The sequence below is a fragment of the Notothenia coriiceps genome, unplaced genomic scaffold (genome assembly GCF_000735185.1).
Source record: "Notothenia coriiceps isolate Sejong01 unplaced genomic scaffold, NC01 NC01_scaffold00009190, whole genome shotgun sequence".
Taxonomy (NCBI): domain Eukaryota; kingdom Metazoa; phylum Chordata; class Actinopteri; order Perciformes; family Nototheniidae; genus Notothenia; species Notothenia coriiceps.
Genome location: NW_011341891.1, coordinates 1 through 13121, shown reverse-complemented (window position 1 = coordinate 13121; position 13121 = coordinate 1). Strand labels below are relative to the sequence as shown.

Here is a 13121-nt window from a genome sequence, read left to right as displayed (position 1 = left end):
GTAGTTTTGGCACAATTCCGTTGTACAAACCGACGTTAACAGCAGCCCTGTCTGTGCACACGGAGACCGACTCTGTCGTCCGGTGATCTAACCGCCTTCTGGAAAAGCTTCACAAGTACGTCGGTACGCAAATGAGCAAAGTATTCTCCGTCGGGACTTCCTGCAACAACACCACGCCGTTATCTTGATTCTGATTGGCCAGAAGACATTATCAAAGATGTTCTATTGAGAAGACGATCAAGTTTTCAAAACCATTTCTGGTCTTCTCGGCGCGAGTTGGCGGACTTCATTTTGCTTACTTTAACATCATTTTTCATGGTGGGGCCAGCGCCATATAGAGAGAATCTTCTCAGATCTTCTTCTTCTATCTATATGGCGCTGGGTGGGGCTAAGCCATTTCTTGGCATGGCTGTAGCCTACCCTGGCCATCCCCTGGCGCTGCCACTGGTGGGATGTATGGGGCGGGCCATTCTGCACATAATAATAATAATAATAATATATTTAATTTGTTAGCGCTTTTACAGGTGCTCAAAGACGCTTTACAGATAATAGTGAAGAGAAAAGAAAAGAGAAAAAAGGAACAACAAATAAATATATAGTTAAAGTTAAAGTCAAATAATACAAAAACAATCACACATTAAAAGCCAGATTAAGAGGTGAGTTTTTGTGAGTTTTTTGAAGGTGGTGAGGTCGGTGCAGTCTCTGATGGGTTGTGGGAGTGAGTTCCAGAGGGAGGGGGCAGCGACGGAGAAGGCTCTGTCCCCCCAGGTCCGGTGATTGGTGCGGGTGGGGATGGATAGGAGGTTGGCTTCTGATGAGCGGAGGCAGCGGGAAGGGGTGTGGTGGTGCAGCAGGTCTGTGAGGTAGGGGGTTATAATGCTTTTTTGTAGAGAAAATAGAGTTATACACATAAGTGTATGCCCTTACCTCGTATTTTGGCATCCCAATGATTGTTGGGAATATAATGTTTGGGAGGTCCTGATCTGCAAATCCTGCTTTCATCAAACCAGAGCCCGTATCCAGAACTATGGGGGTCTTAAAATATGTCATCTGTAATCACAAAAACAAAAAAGTAATACACTTCAATCTAATGAAAGATGATGCTGGGGATTCTCACCAGCGCTGGGCAACTCATCGCATATTCATAGCCCACATTCAAATGTCAAACAGTATACAAACGTTTCTGTTTAACTGATGTTTGTGTAAAAATTTAAATACAAGATGCATGTAAACAGTCTATTTGAGGGATCTTAAAGGGGACATATTCTGCTCATGTTCAGGTTAATATCAGTATTTAGTGTCTCTACTGTGACATGTCTCCACGATTTAATCTTCAAAAAGCTCTTTATTGTTCTCATACTGCCTGTGCTCCAGCACCTCTTTTCACCCTCTGTCTGAAACCAGAGCCCAGTCTGCTCTGATTGGTGAGCTGGCTAGCTCTGTTGTGACTGGTCAACTGCTTATAGATGTCCCGCCTGCTTCGCCTGTCACCGACAATGGGTTGGGGCGCTAGCCATTAGAAGCGCGGATTTCACATATTGATGTCACTATGTTACAGAAGTAAACAAAGGAGTCCAATGGAGGCATTTCAGGCAAGTGGTCAATCAAGTGGTCGACTAAACCATTTGCATGAACAAAATCTATAAACACACTACAGGAAAGGGAAAACCCTAAAAAGCACAATAGGGCCTCTTTAATATAAAAAGTTATGGAAATAAGAACACAGCTTTAACTGTGTGTTACAGTAGAACATGTACCTGTGTCATGGTGATGTTGAGCTGGGCTTGAATCCCTGAGCCTGGTCCCCTCATGGCTTCAGAGCTCTGAACAGCATCCAGGAAGTCCGCTCTCCCTCCAGGTTCAACCTCCGGAGGCAGGGCAGGGGGCAGCTGGGGGGCCGAGGGCGCCGCTGCAGGAGATAGAGCCAGCACCTCCTCTGCTAGCTGCAAACCTGTCTGGAGCAAACATGCAGCTCCCACTGATGCACTCCCTTCATCTTCAGTGCCAGAAGAAATGTTGCATTCCTCAGTGAGTGCATGGTTGTTATTGTTGTTGTTAGTGTGCTCCTTCACATTTGGATTGAGAACAAAGCTGTGAAGGACAGCTGCAGTCACATTCTCTGGCAGTGCATCATGTGGTTCATCTTGCAAATCACGTTGCACAGGACCAGGATCTTGATCAACAGAGGGCAGCTCTGGATTCTGCAGCTCTGAGGAGTGGGGGGGTTCATGTTGGAGGCTGGGAAGGGAAGCTTTCCTTGGCTTAGGCATGGGAGGATGGGAGCGTTTTCCTCCTTGGTCAAATGATCCATAATCTAGCTTTATTTCAGAGGCTGGAGAAGCCTTTTCACTTGATCCGTCTGGTTCGTTATCGGAGATACATCCCTGAGGTTGGATACACAACTCTTCATGAGGTACCTTTAAATCAGAGGTATTATTTAAAGTATGTCTATTAAATACTGACGGCTCAGCTTCAGGGCTATCCTCTTGACATTCCGAATCAGGAAGTTGAACCAAGTGTTGTGGGGTAGCCTCTTTGGCAGCATCGGGGTCTAACAGAATATGTTCAGCCTCACAGGAATCCTGACCCTGGGGATCAGTGTGGACTGAAGCTGTAGGATGAGTTCTCAGTGATCCGTTACAACCTCCTGATAAGAGCTCATCACAGAGTGCTTTGTCCTCCTTGGCCTCACTTCTAGCCTTCTCCATAATAGAACATTTTACAACCTTTTTAGCGCCGTCCTTGTGCTTCTTCACTCTCTGCTCGTTGTCCAAGCTCTTCTCTAGCTTCTCCACCTCCCTTTTCTCCTTCTCCAGTTGTACCCTGAAAGCCTCCCTCTCTTTGTTCGTCTCGTTTGTGATTGAAGGTTTGCTCGCAGACTCTTCTGGGCTTTCTATGCAGCTCCGCAGCTTGTGGATCTTCATGTTCTCCTCCATGATCAGCTCATCCAAGATGTGGACTTTCCTTAACTCCGTCAGCAGGTCCGGCCTGCTGTGAAAAACTGCTGAATCAGTGTGGAGCCCCTCATCTTCAGAATCCTGAGCTCCACCCGCAGACCCAGCTGATGTGGGCTCAGTGAGTTGGTCGGACTCTGCAGGGTCCAGGTCATCCTGGAGGCCCAGAACACCAGCCTCTGCCAGCTCACTGGAGGACATCTTTAGAAATGAGAGGAAGCAGATTGAGCATAATGAACAAGCACTCTAGGTTTAAACTGGCTGTATAGTCTGCACTTCAATAAAGGTAGAATTGTGTCCAGAAAAACCCTCAATCTATCCCCCACTGTATATGAGTACTTTTGCTAATTTAAGTATATTTTGATGCCAATACTTTTGTACTTTTCCTTGAGTAACATTTTGAATGGAGGACTACTACTTGTAACAGTGTATTTCTACACAACACTTCTACCCAAGTTCAAGATCCGATTACTTTTTTCACCTCGGGCGCAATGTACACCTGAAACTAAGTAATACAATAGGCTTCTTGTTGGTTTCCATCCGTCAGAGCACTCTACCTCTACCTTAGTCAACAATGACGACTCATGATGAGTCTTAAAGTAAGTTCACAAACAGTCACTCAGTGCACCGTGAGTAAAACCGGTATATTCAGTGGGAGATAACCTTGTGAAGGGGACTGAAGTGTAACCTACCGCACTGAGCTGGGACTCGCTGTCCCACAGGGGCCACTGGTCCCTGTCCTCGCCCCTCAGCAGGGCCTCCAGCACCGCCTCCTGAGCTAGGAAGTTCTCCTCTTTCTGTGGAGGAACATCTTCATTTCACTGTCCGTCACATCCACTAAGAAATCAATCGGGCTGTTTTAACCTGTGATGGACATCTAATGTGCAGCCCTTAATGCCACGAATGGTGCCTCTCTTACCTCCAGCATTTCATCCGCCCTGACCAGGATCTGCTCCACTTCCCTCAGACCCTCCTGCTCCTTCACCTCCCAGTCATTCAGAGAGATATCCATCACACTGAAAATAAGAAAAGCAGGACGTTTATAGCAAGTAGAAAAACAGTACTTTAAAAAGTAACCTCTTTTTAGCAATGCCTTTTGTGGTGCCTTCAATTTCTTCAATAAAGGAACGTTGGAAAGTATTCAATGTTTAGTAGCAGCAGAAAGTGAGAACTGAGTCCAATTTGATATTTTCAGCATACAGTCCTACTGTAAAGTACCATGCTAGAAGGGAAAGCTTGGCGTGGTTTGCTGCGCTGATGCACCCTTCAGTAAAGTAGCTTAATTATCATAGAATAATATGAAATTATATTATTATAGAAGCCAACTTATCCAAGTGTGGAAGCATTTTGGATTCAACATCACAGATGGAAATAATGCAGTTAAAGAAAAACTGTGAAATCCAACTGCCCCCATTAGCAGGTCACTCAAATGAGGAGTGGAATCCTAACTTCAAATGTTGACTCAATTTCTTCTAAGAGTTATTAACATGTTTATCCCATGTGGGCTTTGCGGGGAGGAGTTTCCCCTCTGACCCGCGTGGTGCCTGCACAGTTTGGTTCAGTGTGTGGAAGTCGTGGAGGATGCCGGTCGATTATGTGCGATCTCAATAAAGCAGTTAAAGTATACAAACGTTGTGTTTATTACGTTTAACAATATATATTTAAACAATTGTTTTTACCCATCCACAGCATCCTGAACCTGCTCATGGAGGTCATAGGAGTCCCAGAGGAGAGTGGGCCCCCCCTCTGTGGTGAGGATGGAGCGCTCTAGGGCCTCTGTGATGGTGCTGGAGAGGACTTTGCGAATGGGACTCAGTTCAGGGTCCTCTAAGCTGCTCTGAGAGTGCAGGGCCCAGTTTGTGGGCTGTGTGCGGCTCAACACGTCCGTCTGTGTGGGCTGGTCCCGGCACCTGCAGGGGTCGGAGCCATCCAACTGAAGGTCTCCCTTGTGCGGCGTCGGGTTCTGCGTGATGGTAACCGTGTACGAGTTCTCCAGATTGTCCACCGGCAAGCTGAGCCAGGGGTTAGTGGGTAGGGCGGCTGAGCGCTTCACTTTTATCTCCAGGTTGAGGGAATCCACGGTGACTTTAGGGATGATGTGGATGCTCGCCCTGGATGAGTTCCCCAAGGAGCCATACTGCTCTCTGAGGTCTTCAGTATTGGAAACACTGGAGATGTTCTCCTCGTGGATTTGAGGCTGACTCGAGGCGGGCCTCACAGAGTCCCTAATCCCAGTTGATGTGCACAGACTCTCCACTCCTTCCCTCCCCCCCCAGGCCTCCAACTGGCCTCCCCCAGCTCCATCGAAGCCTGAGTCGAAGGAACTGAGGGAGGGGGGTTTGCCCTCAGCTGAAGCAGAGACAGTCTGGGGAAGATGGGCTGCTTTCTGTTCCTTTACACCATTAGTGAGGTCCTGACCTTCTTTAGCTGTTCTGTTTGAAGCACCATCATCAGGGGGGGGGGCAAATTGGCTGTTCCGCAACAGCTCGTACTGCCACTGTAGGGCCCGCTGCAGCGGCCTCACAGCCACGGGGCCAGAAGACATGAGGAGCTTCCTTAGGGTCATGCACCTGATGGAGAACACATGAAGAATTGTGGTAAAAAATAACAGTGAAAAATACATTTAAAAAGTTGTACTGCTTGGATAGATATTTGATTGAACCCAAATTGGGAACTTATTTTTGTTAAAAGCAGCAGTGTGCTCAGGCATTAAAATATTTAAAAGGTGAAATAAATAGTATAGTATAACATAAAAACAATAAAATAGCTAATATAAAAGCACGTAAAACATAACCATAGAAAAGACATGTATCACAAATAATACACACAATCTAAAATATTCTGGATGAATTAAAATGTTCTTTAGAAGACCAAAATACTGCAGCAACAGAAATAGAGACATATACTACAGGAGCAGAAACATATATAGGAGAGTATATAAACTACGGTTAAAATGTGTCACTGTTTCTGAACAGCCAAATGTTCCATTTCTACGGTTGTTCATGATGATGTAGCATAAATGAAATTGTGTCTCGTGTCCATTTGCCGCAGATTTAAATGTTTTTGATTTTATTTATGCAAACTTGCCTTTTCATATCTTTCAAACATTGAACTAGCTGACAACATGGTCAAGCGCTACGATGAGAGCTAAATAGTCTGTGAATAGATCCATCTCCATGACAACATAGCAAACTCCATGTTCTGATAAAAGCAAGTGGGGTTACCAATAAAACAAGCTAGCAATGGACTCTGAGATGAGAAGCTTTTTTCACATAAGCCAACAACATTATTCATTCAGAAATAATATAAACCAGTATGGAATGTCAAATCTTTGAAGATATTTTTTTATCACATTGCCAAACCTTAAAAATTATTATTTATTTGTGAGAAAGTGAATAAGGGATTATTAAGTGACTCTGAATTGTTTCGGCCGGTCGCCCCTTAACACATGTAAGCCATCTAGTGTTTTCTTTCTTTAGCCACAAGACATTCAAAGTGTTTTCAGAAAACAGCATTCTCTGACTGCACTTGAACGAATTGACATTTGTTTAAAACATTAAATTGAATGAAAGTTAGTAAACCCAGCCATCAACTGTACTCCTGTTATATGTGTTTACATGAATATGCATAAATGAACAAGGCACTATCCTTCAAATATAATACTTTCTTTCACACAGAGATTTTTCTAGGTTTTCGACATGTCTGAAACAGGAAGAAAGGTAAAAAAATAAGAAGATGTGGTCAAGGTCAAATGAACCAATATGTTGCATTACTATGAGTAGGAGACACATCAGTAGAAGGACTGGCACAGAAAATGCCAAAGGTTTGTCTTCATAACCTCCATGTGAAACTCAAAGCGCTCTCACCTCTGAGACATCTTCTTCCCTGCCTGCTGGACGTCATCATCTGGGATGGCAAGGGACAGATGTGCCAGATGAACCAGCTCCTCCACATCTGGAGGGGGGTTCTTCTTCAGGAAGGTGGACATCTTGTACCTCCATGCAGGGATGGTGCCATAGTTCCTCCTCTGCATGGAACCGCTGTCTCCGTTAACTCCTGACAGCAGAGCCTGCAGGAAGTTCTCGCTGAGAACCAGACGGTACCAGTTGCTGGCCTGGAGGGGGAGCAGGGTCAGGGGTCATGTTTCAGAAAGGCAAGGGGTAACGGGGAGGGGGCACACAAAGCACAGAAAACAGTACTGCTTTCAGACTGACTGTTAGAGCCAGTCTTTTGTTTTGTAAAAAGGGCCACATATTGTCACCTATTCGCAGTGTTGGGGTAGTTACTACAATTCTAGTTAGTTTATAAAAAAAGTAATGCATACTTTACTAAATTAATCGCTGCTGAAATTGTGTAGTCACACTACTAGTTACATTACTTTTGGACTACTCCCTAACATCACCTGAGATGCACCATAAATCAAAAGACAAATAACAATAGAGCGTTTTTACAGAACACTGGTCCAGGTAGCTTCCAAAGTGTTCCTGTCTGATGAAGGCAGCCCCCCGTTATCTGCATCTTGCTCAATATGTTTGGGAAAGATGGCGATTTCACCATGGAAACGAGCAACATTTCCTCCCGTGTTTGTCTTATTCTGTTGCTGCTACAACACTTTCCGTGCAGGGATCAATAAAGGCCCATATTATTTCTTTGTGTGTATTAGTTTGATCTCCCCTCCAGAATACATTATAAACTTGTGATGAATCACAGATTGTTATTGTGATTGACTCAATAGAAATGTTTGAACTGATGACAGCTCTACTATGAAACCCAACGCTCACCTTGCTGTAGTGATGGTGGTAGCTGGAGACCACCCTCAGGGTCTGCAGGATGAAGTGAACCGCAGAGTGGAGCTTGTCCTTCAGCCGCTCCACATCCATAACCCAGCGCTCCCTGCTCTGCCCGTCCAGCAGCAGCAGCACCTCCTCCACAGTGTGGATCACATCTTCAGCACAACGGACCAGAGCCTGGGGGGAGACAAGGGGGTTTGGGGATATTTACAGACACTATTTACCAAAACTATTTAATCATAGGTTTTTTTCCACTTAAGTCATTTGAAAATAGGCCAGTTTTTCTGCTCATCTCCATATGCTTTTCCTAAACCGTGTTGCTCGAGGGCAACACCTGAGGGGTTTGCTTGTTGTTGCAGCCAGGCTCATAGGCTGCAACAAAGATGGGAGACCACACAAGTTGAAGTGTTAGTTATGTACAATATAACCGACGAGGGACTTAACGAACCTAAACAAAGTAATGTGTGAGCATGGGTGTGTGAACATGTGCAACAAACAAAGACGCAGCCTTGTCCAACTTTTTTTGTATTTTTCAAATACTTTGAGGGACAGTAATGTTCACATTTTAAGAAAAAAATACTAATGTAAAAAGTTCTTCAAATTAACTTTGATTAGAAATAAGGACCAAGAATAACTGCTGAAACATGAAGTATGAATGATTGATGTTAGATATCTAATCAGGAGAAATACTTTGAAAATCTGAGCTACGAAATCGACTAATAGAGGGTGCACTATAACACAACGTGGACTTTATTTGGGCACATTTCAAAAAACATGTTCCAAAAAGGAATGAAGAAGAACACAGAATATAAAGATACCATAGCAGGTCTGTGAATGGAAGCCTCGAACCGGGAAACCAGCAGCACGGCCTCGGCAGCTTCCTTGGCAATCTCTATTTTGTAGGGCTGGAGTTTCTCCTGGAGAAGAGTTTTGATCTGCTCTGTGATCTGCGAGCGGGAGGAAACGCATTCAGTTCAGACATTTTAACAAGCACTAGTTATCCTATATTGCTAAAGGAAAGGTACAGACATGTTTGCATACTGGTTAGATCCAGTTCATGTCAACTTGGGTCCGCCTGGTTTGACTATGTATAAAGCGTAGAGTATAAATAATCACCCACTCAATAAAAAGAACATGCAGGACAGTTGAAGATCATAACGGAGTACCAAAGAGTACCAGGATTTGAATTATTGTGTTAAAGTGTCGAGCTCCTGGGACAGAGCTCACATCATCCTGGGAGAACTCAAGAGAGCTCACATCCTGAGATATTTGAACAAAGCTCCAGGCTTAGGAGGGATTCAGGGAAAGTCCTCAGAGAGACTGAGCAACTCTCAGGAGGAGCCGTTTGATCCACTGCTGTAAATGGTCAATTAAAAAAAATGCAATAACTGAGTGATAGTGGGCATCAAATCAAAAGGTGTAATCATAAAGATACGCTCTATTAGTTCTTTTCAAATGACAAAAAGTGCAATTTCATACAGGAAAGGGTAAAAGATGAAGAATAGACACTGAGTAAATGAATACCTAATGGCATTAAACACAAACGGAAATATTAAAAGCCATTTTATAAAATAATTGTAAAGATAACACTGAGGAAATGTAATTCATAATTGACAAGTAGCCATCAAATAGTTTGGAAACACAGGACTACTTCAGCAGGAGCCTATTCACAGACTGATAGTAGACTGTTTGCATGCTGCTCATTTTAGTATTTAGAGCATTTCACCATATCAACGAGATTTAACATTGAAATGTCTTCCCGACATCTTGTGCTCTGCTTAAGACACATTGAGTCTTTAAATTCCTTCCTACTCCTAACAGTTTTTTATCTTAGGAGTCATCTTAAGCTGCTTCATGAGTAGCATTTACCGGTTTATCTAGTCCTAACTGTGAGGGGAAATTCTTAATACACCATCATCATCATTTATCAAATGTGTTAAAAATGTTTCACTAACGGCAACTCTTTGTCCTCAGAGCAAAACCCTCAGCAGGCTAACACACAGAGCCCTACACACATCAGGTGATCGGTATTACACAACATTCTGCTTTTAAATGAAGGAGAAGTTTGGTAACCAGGGCCATCACACCTCCTTGCCAACTCTTTGGAATTCATTATTGAAACACATTGCAGTACAAATGATTTAGTGTCACAGTAATTACTAAACTATGTGACCATCTACGATAGACTATACATAAGAAAGATTTCAAAAATAACGGCAGTTTGATATATTGAAAGCTTTTCTCCAAACAGACTCCATTACTTTGTTATCTGTCTCGTTATTGCAGTATCTTCCTGATGTTAAATCTGTCTCTGCTCAGCTCCGTGTGTTGGCCTATGTGTGCCGGACACTGGTATCATTTCCAGAAGATATCATGATCATGTGACTTATGAGCGGAGGCGCTCATCAAATGTATAAAGTGGAAACACTGTTAAACTCTGGGGAAAGTCTGCCCTGCAGTCAAATAATCCACTTTTTAAAGAGCGGAGTGCGCTCCGGCAGCAATACACCGTAATGTAAGGGCTACGCAATTAATCAATGTTATAAGGAAGCAGGAGCCCGGTCAGACCCACCTGTAGAGCATCCTCTCGCAGCTGGAACACCTGCAGCTGGAGGCGGGCCTTAGAGAAGGCCTGCTGCCACAGCTGCTCCACCTTCTCCACCGCTGCACAGATCCTGAGAAATACCAGAGAGATCATCACTAACAGCTGGCATCGTAAATGTTCATGTTGGCCCCTTTAGCACATCATTAGCACGCTGCCAGAGTGCAGGTCTGTTAGTGCTGCCCAGAGTCTGCAAAACCAGATCAGGAGTCCGATCTGTCAGCTGCCAGACTCCCTTTCTCTGGGACCAACTTCCTGTTTGATGCAGACACTGTGCAAACAGCTAAGAGAACACTGAAGACATCCCTGTTTAATAAAGCCTGGATTTAGAGCTGGTTTCAGATGATTCCCTGTTTGTCCTCCTGGGTTCCACATTTTGGGTATTTTATTAGATTTTTGTTGCGTTTTCTCTCATTTTATTTGTATTTTACACCATTTAGCACTGTAATTTATGTTTGATAATCTGAGACAAACACACGTCTGATATTTGGCTATATACATAATCAGGGTATATGCAGGAATCCTGAAGTCAAATGTAATACTTTTTAAGAGCTTTTTTTAAGACCCTTTCCATACATCTTAAGACCTCATCGCCACTTTGAGTTTTAACCAGATGACGTCCAACGGGATGCCATAAATAAACTACACAGAATCACACTACGCACCTACACAATGATTACATTCAGGCACACTGTAGAATACAACCTCTTTGGACAATTTATATACTTATTGAAAACAAGCTACAAAATGTAATACCTTGGAAAAGCACACAGGGGATAGGNTCCAGAGGGAGGGGGCAGCGACGGAGAAGGCTCTGTCCCCCCAGGTCCGGTGATTGGTGCGGGTGGGGATGGATAGGAGGTTGGCTTCCTCCGCTCATCAGAAGCCAACCTCCTATCCATCCCCACCCGCACCAATCACCGGACCTGGGGGGACAGAGCCTTCTCCGTCGCTGCCCCCTCCCTCTGGAACTCACTCCCACAACCCATCAGAGACTGCACCGACCTCACCACCTTCAAAAAACTCACAAAAAATCACCTCTTAATCTGGCTTTTAATGTGTGATTGTTTTTGTATTATTTGACTTTAACTTTAACTATATATTTATTTGTTGTTCCTTTCTTCTCTTTTCTTTTCTCTTCACTATTATCTGTAAAGCGTCTTTGAGCACCTGTAAAAGCGCTAACAAATTAAATTAAAATTATTATTATTATTATTGTAACGTGGCTTTGATTTTAGTTCGCCTCTAATCAGAAGTTTTGTCTTTGTAGGAAATAATTAACGGTAACCTTGAGAGGGAGACCTACATTGGACACGAGGCTCAGCACATGAGAGGGGTCCTGGCTCTGAGGCATCCCATAAAGAACGGGATCATTCGCAACTGGGACGACATGGAAAAGGTAAGTGGGACTGGATATGCCTGATACACTAGGTACAGTATGATGTCACTGGGAGTATATCTCTATGAAATGGATGAGTTATTTTCAAGAGGGGCAAGCTTTAAAACCCGGCACTGTGTTTATATAAATAGTATGAGTGGATCAGTTCCACAACTTTTCCACTTAATTCAAGTCACATTTTCCCCCGTCATAACTCATAAACACTTTCACTAATCTATTACTATATAACAAATGATTATATTATATATTATTCTTCATTAAATGTGGAGGCTTGGAAGAACAAGTTTTTTTGACTTTAATTTGACTAGATGAGTGTTGGTGCCGCATAACTAAGCGCTATCCATTTTAGAATGTTGTTTTATGTTGTAAATAAATCAGCCGCAGATATTAATCGGCCCATATTTGTACTAAATTGCTTCTTAATGTGTCTGTTAATCCCCACCTCCCAAAAGCAGATGACGCATCAATTCTGAAATGAAACGTTATCAATTCTCATTTTTCTGCTTCTTCCTTTTAAAAAAAAAAATCTGTTCTTACAACAACACAGCTGGACAGAAACCCACTGCTGTCCAATTCTTGTTTTTCCCCCGGTCACACATTGTGTTCTGACATTTAGTAGTACAGTGATCACATTGCTCAGCTAGAAGAAAGGTACACCTTTTAGTAGGTAACCATGGAGAGGAGCGCTTTGACTTCTTTGACTCCCTTTTCTTGTTTCAGATTTGGCATCACACGTTCCAGCAGCTGGGTGTGGACCCGAATGATCACCCTGTCCTGCTTACGGAGGCGGCCATGAACCCCCTGGGGAACCGGCAGCGCGTGGTGGAGATCATGTTCGAGTGCTTCAATGTTCCCTTCACATACGTGGCCATGCAGGCCGTTCTGGCCCTTTACGCAGCGGGGAGATCCACCGGTACGTAGGCCAACTCTCCAATCTAGCTTTATTTATGTAGCACTTTAAAACCTCCAGACCAAAGTGCTGTACAGAGAGATACAGAAAATATAAAATCACACAACTCAGCTCACAAAACATAAAAATAAGTATAAAATCACATAAAAGGTACAGACACAAAACCAACCAGAATAAACGTAACAATCATTAAAAAAAAAAAAACGGCCATATAGTAAAAACAATAGACCACTGAAAGCAAATAAAACTTGGTTTCAAATGCTAAGGAGAAGAGGTGGGTTTTTAGACGGGATTTAAAAACAGACAGTGTGGGAGCCTGTCTGATTAGCAAGGGCAGGTCGTTCCACAGTTTAGGGGCGGCAGCAGAGAAAGCACGGTCCCCTCTGAGCTTAGACTTTGTTTTTGGCACCCTCAAGAGCAACTGATCAGCTGACCTGAGAGTGCGAGTTGGCGTGTAGCTGTGTAC

The 13121-nt window shown here is 43.6% G+C and overlaps 2 protein-coding genes across 2 annotated transcripts; one reads left to right on the top strand and one right to left on the bottom strand.

Annotated features, from left to right (window-relative positions):
• Positions 1–927: 927 nt before the first annotated feature.
• LOC104945117 (uncharacterized) lies at positions 928–10442 on the bottom strand (the record flags this gene model as incomplete). The annotated part of the gene is made up of 9 exons (XM_010770739.1): positions 10317–10442; positions 8563–8691; positions 7736–7921; positions 6821–7068; positions 4634–5524; positions 3874–3970; positions 3647–3751; positions 1758–3155; positions 928–1050 (listed from the first exon to the last, which is right to left on the bottom strand). Coding segments are annotated over exons 1-9 (3303 nt in total), but the record flags the coding sequence as incomplete, so codon positions are not given.
• Positions 10443–11619: 1177 nt separating this feature from the next.
• Positions 11620–12888, top strand: LOC104945116 (actin-like). The gene is made up of 2 exons (XM_010770738.1): positions 11620–11745; positions 12466–12888. The coding sequence occupies exons 1-2, from the start codon at positions 11674–11676 to the stop codon at positions 12664–12666; spliced, it is 273 nt and encodes a 90-aa protein (XP_010769040.1). The 5' UTR covers positions 11620–11673; the 3' UTR covers positions 12667–12888.
• The last annotated feature ends 233 nt before the right edge of the window (positions 12889–13121 follow it).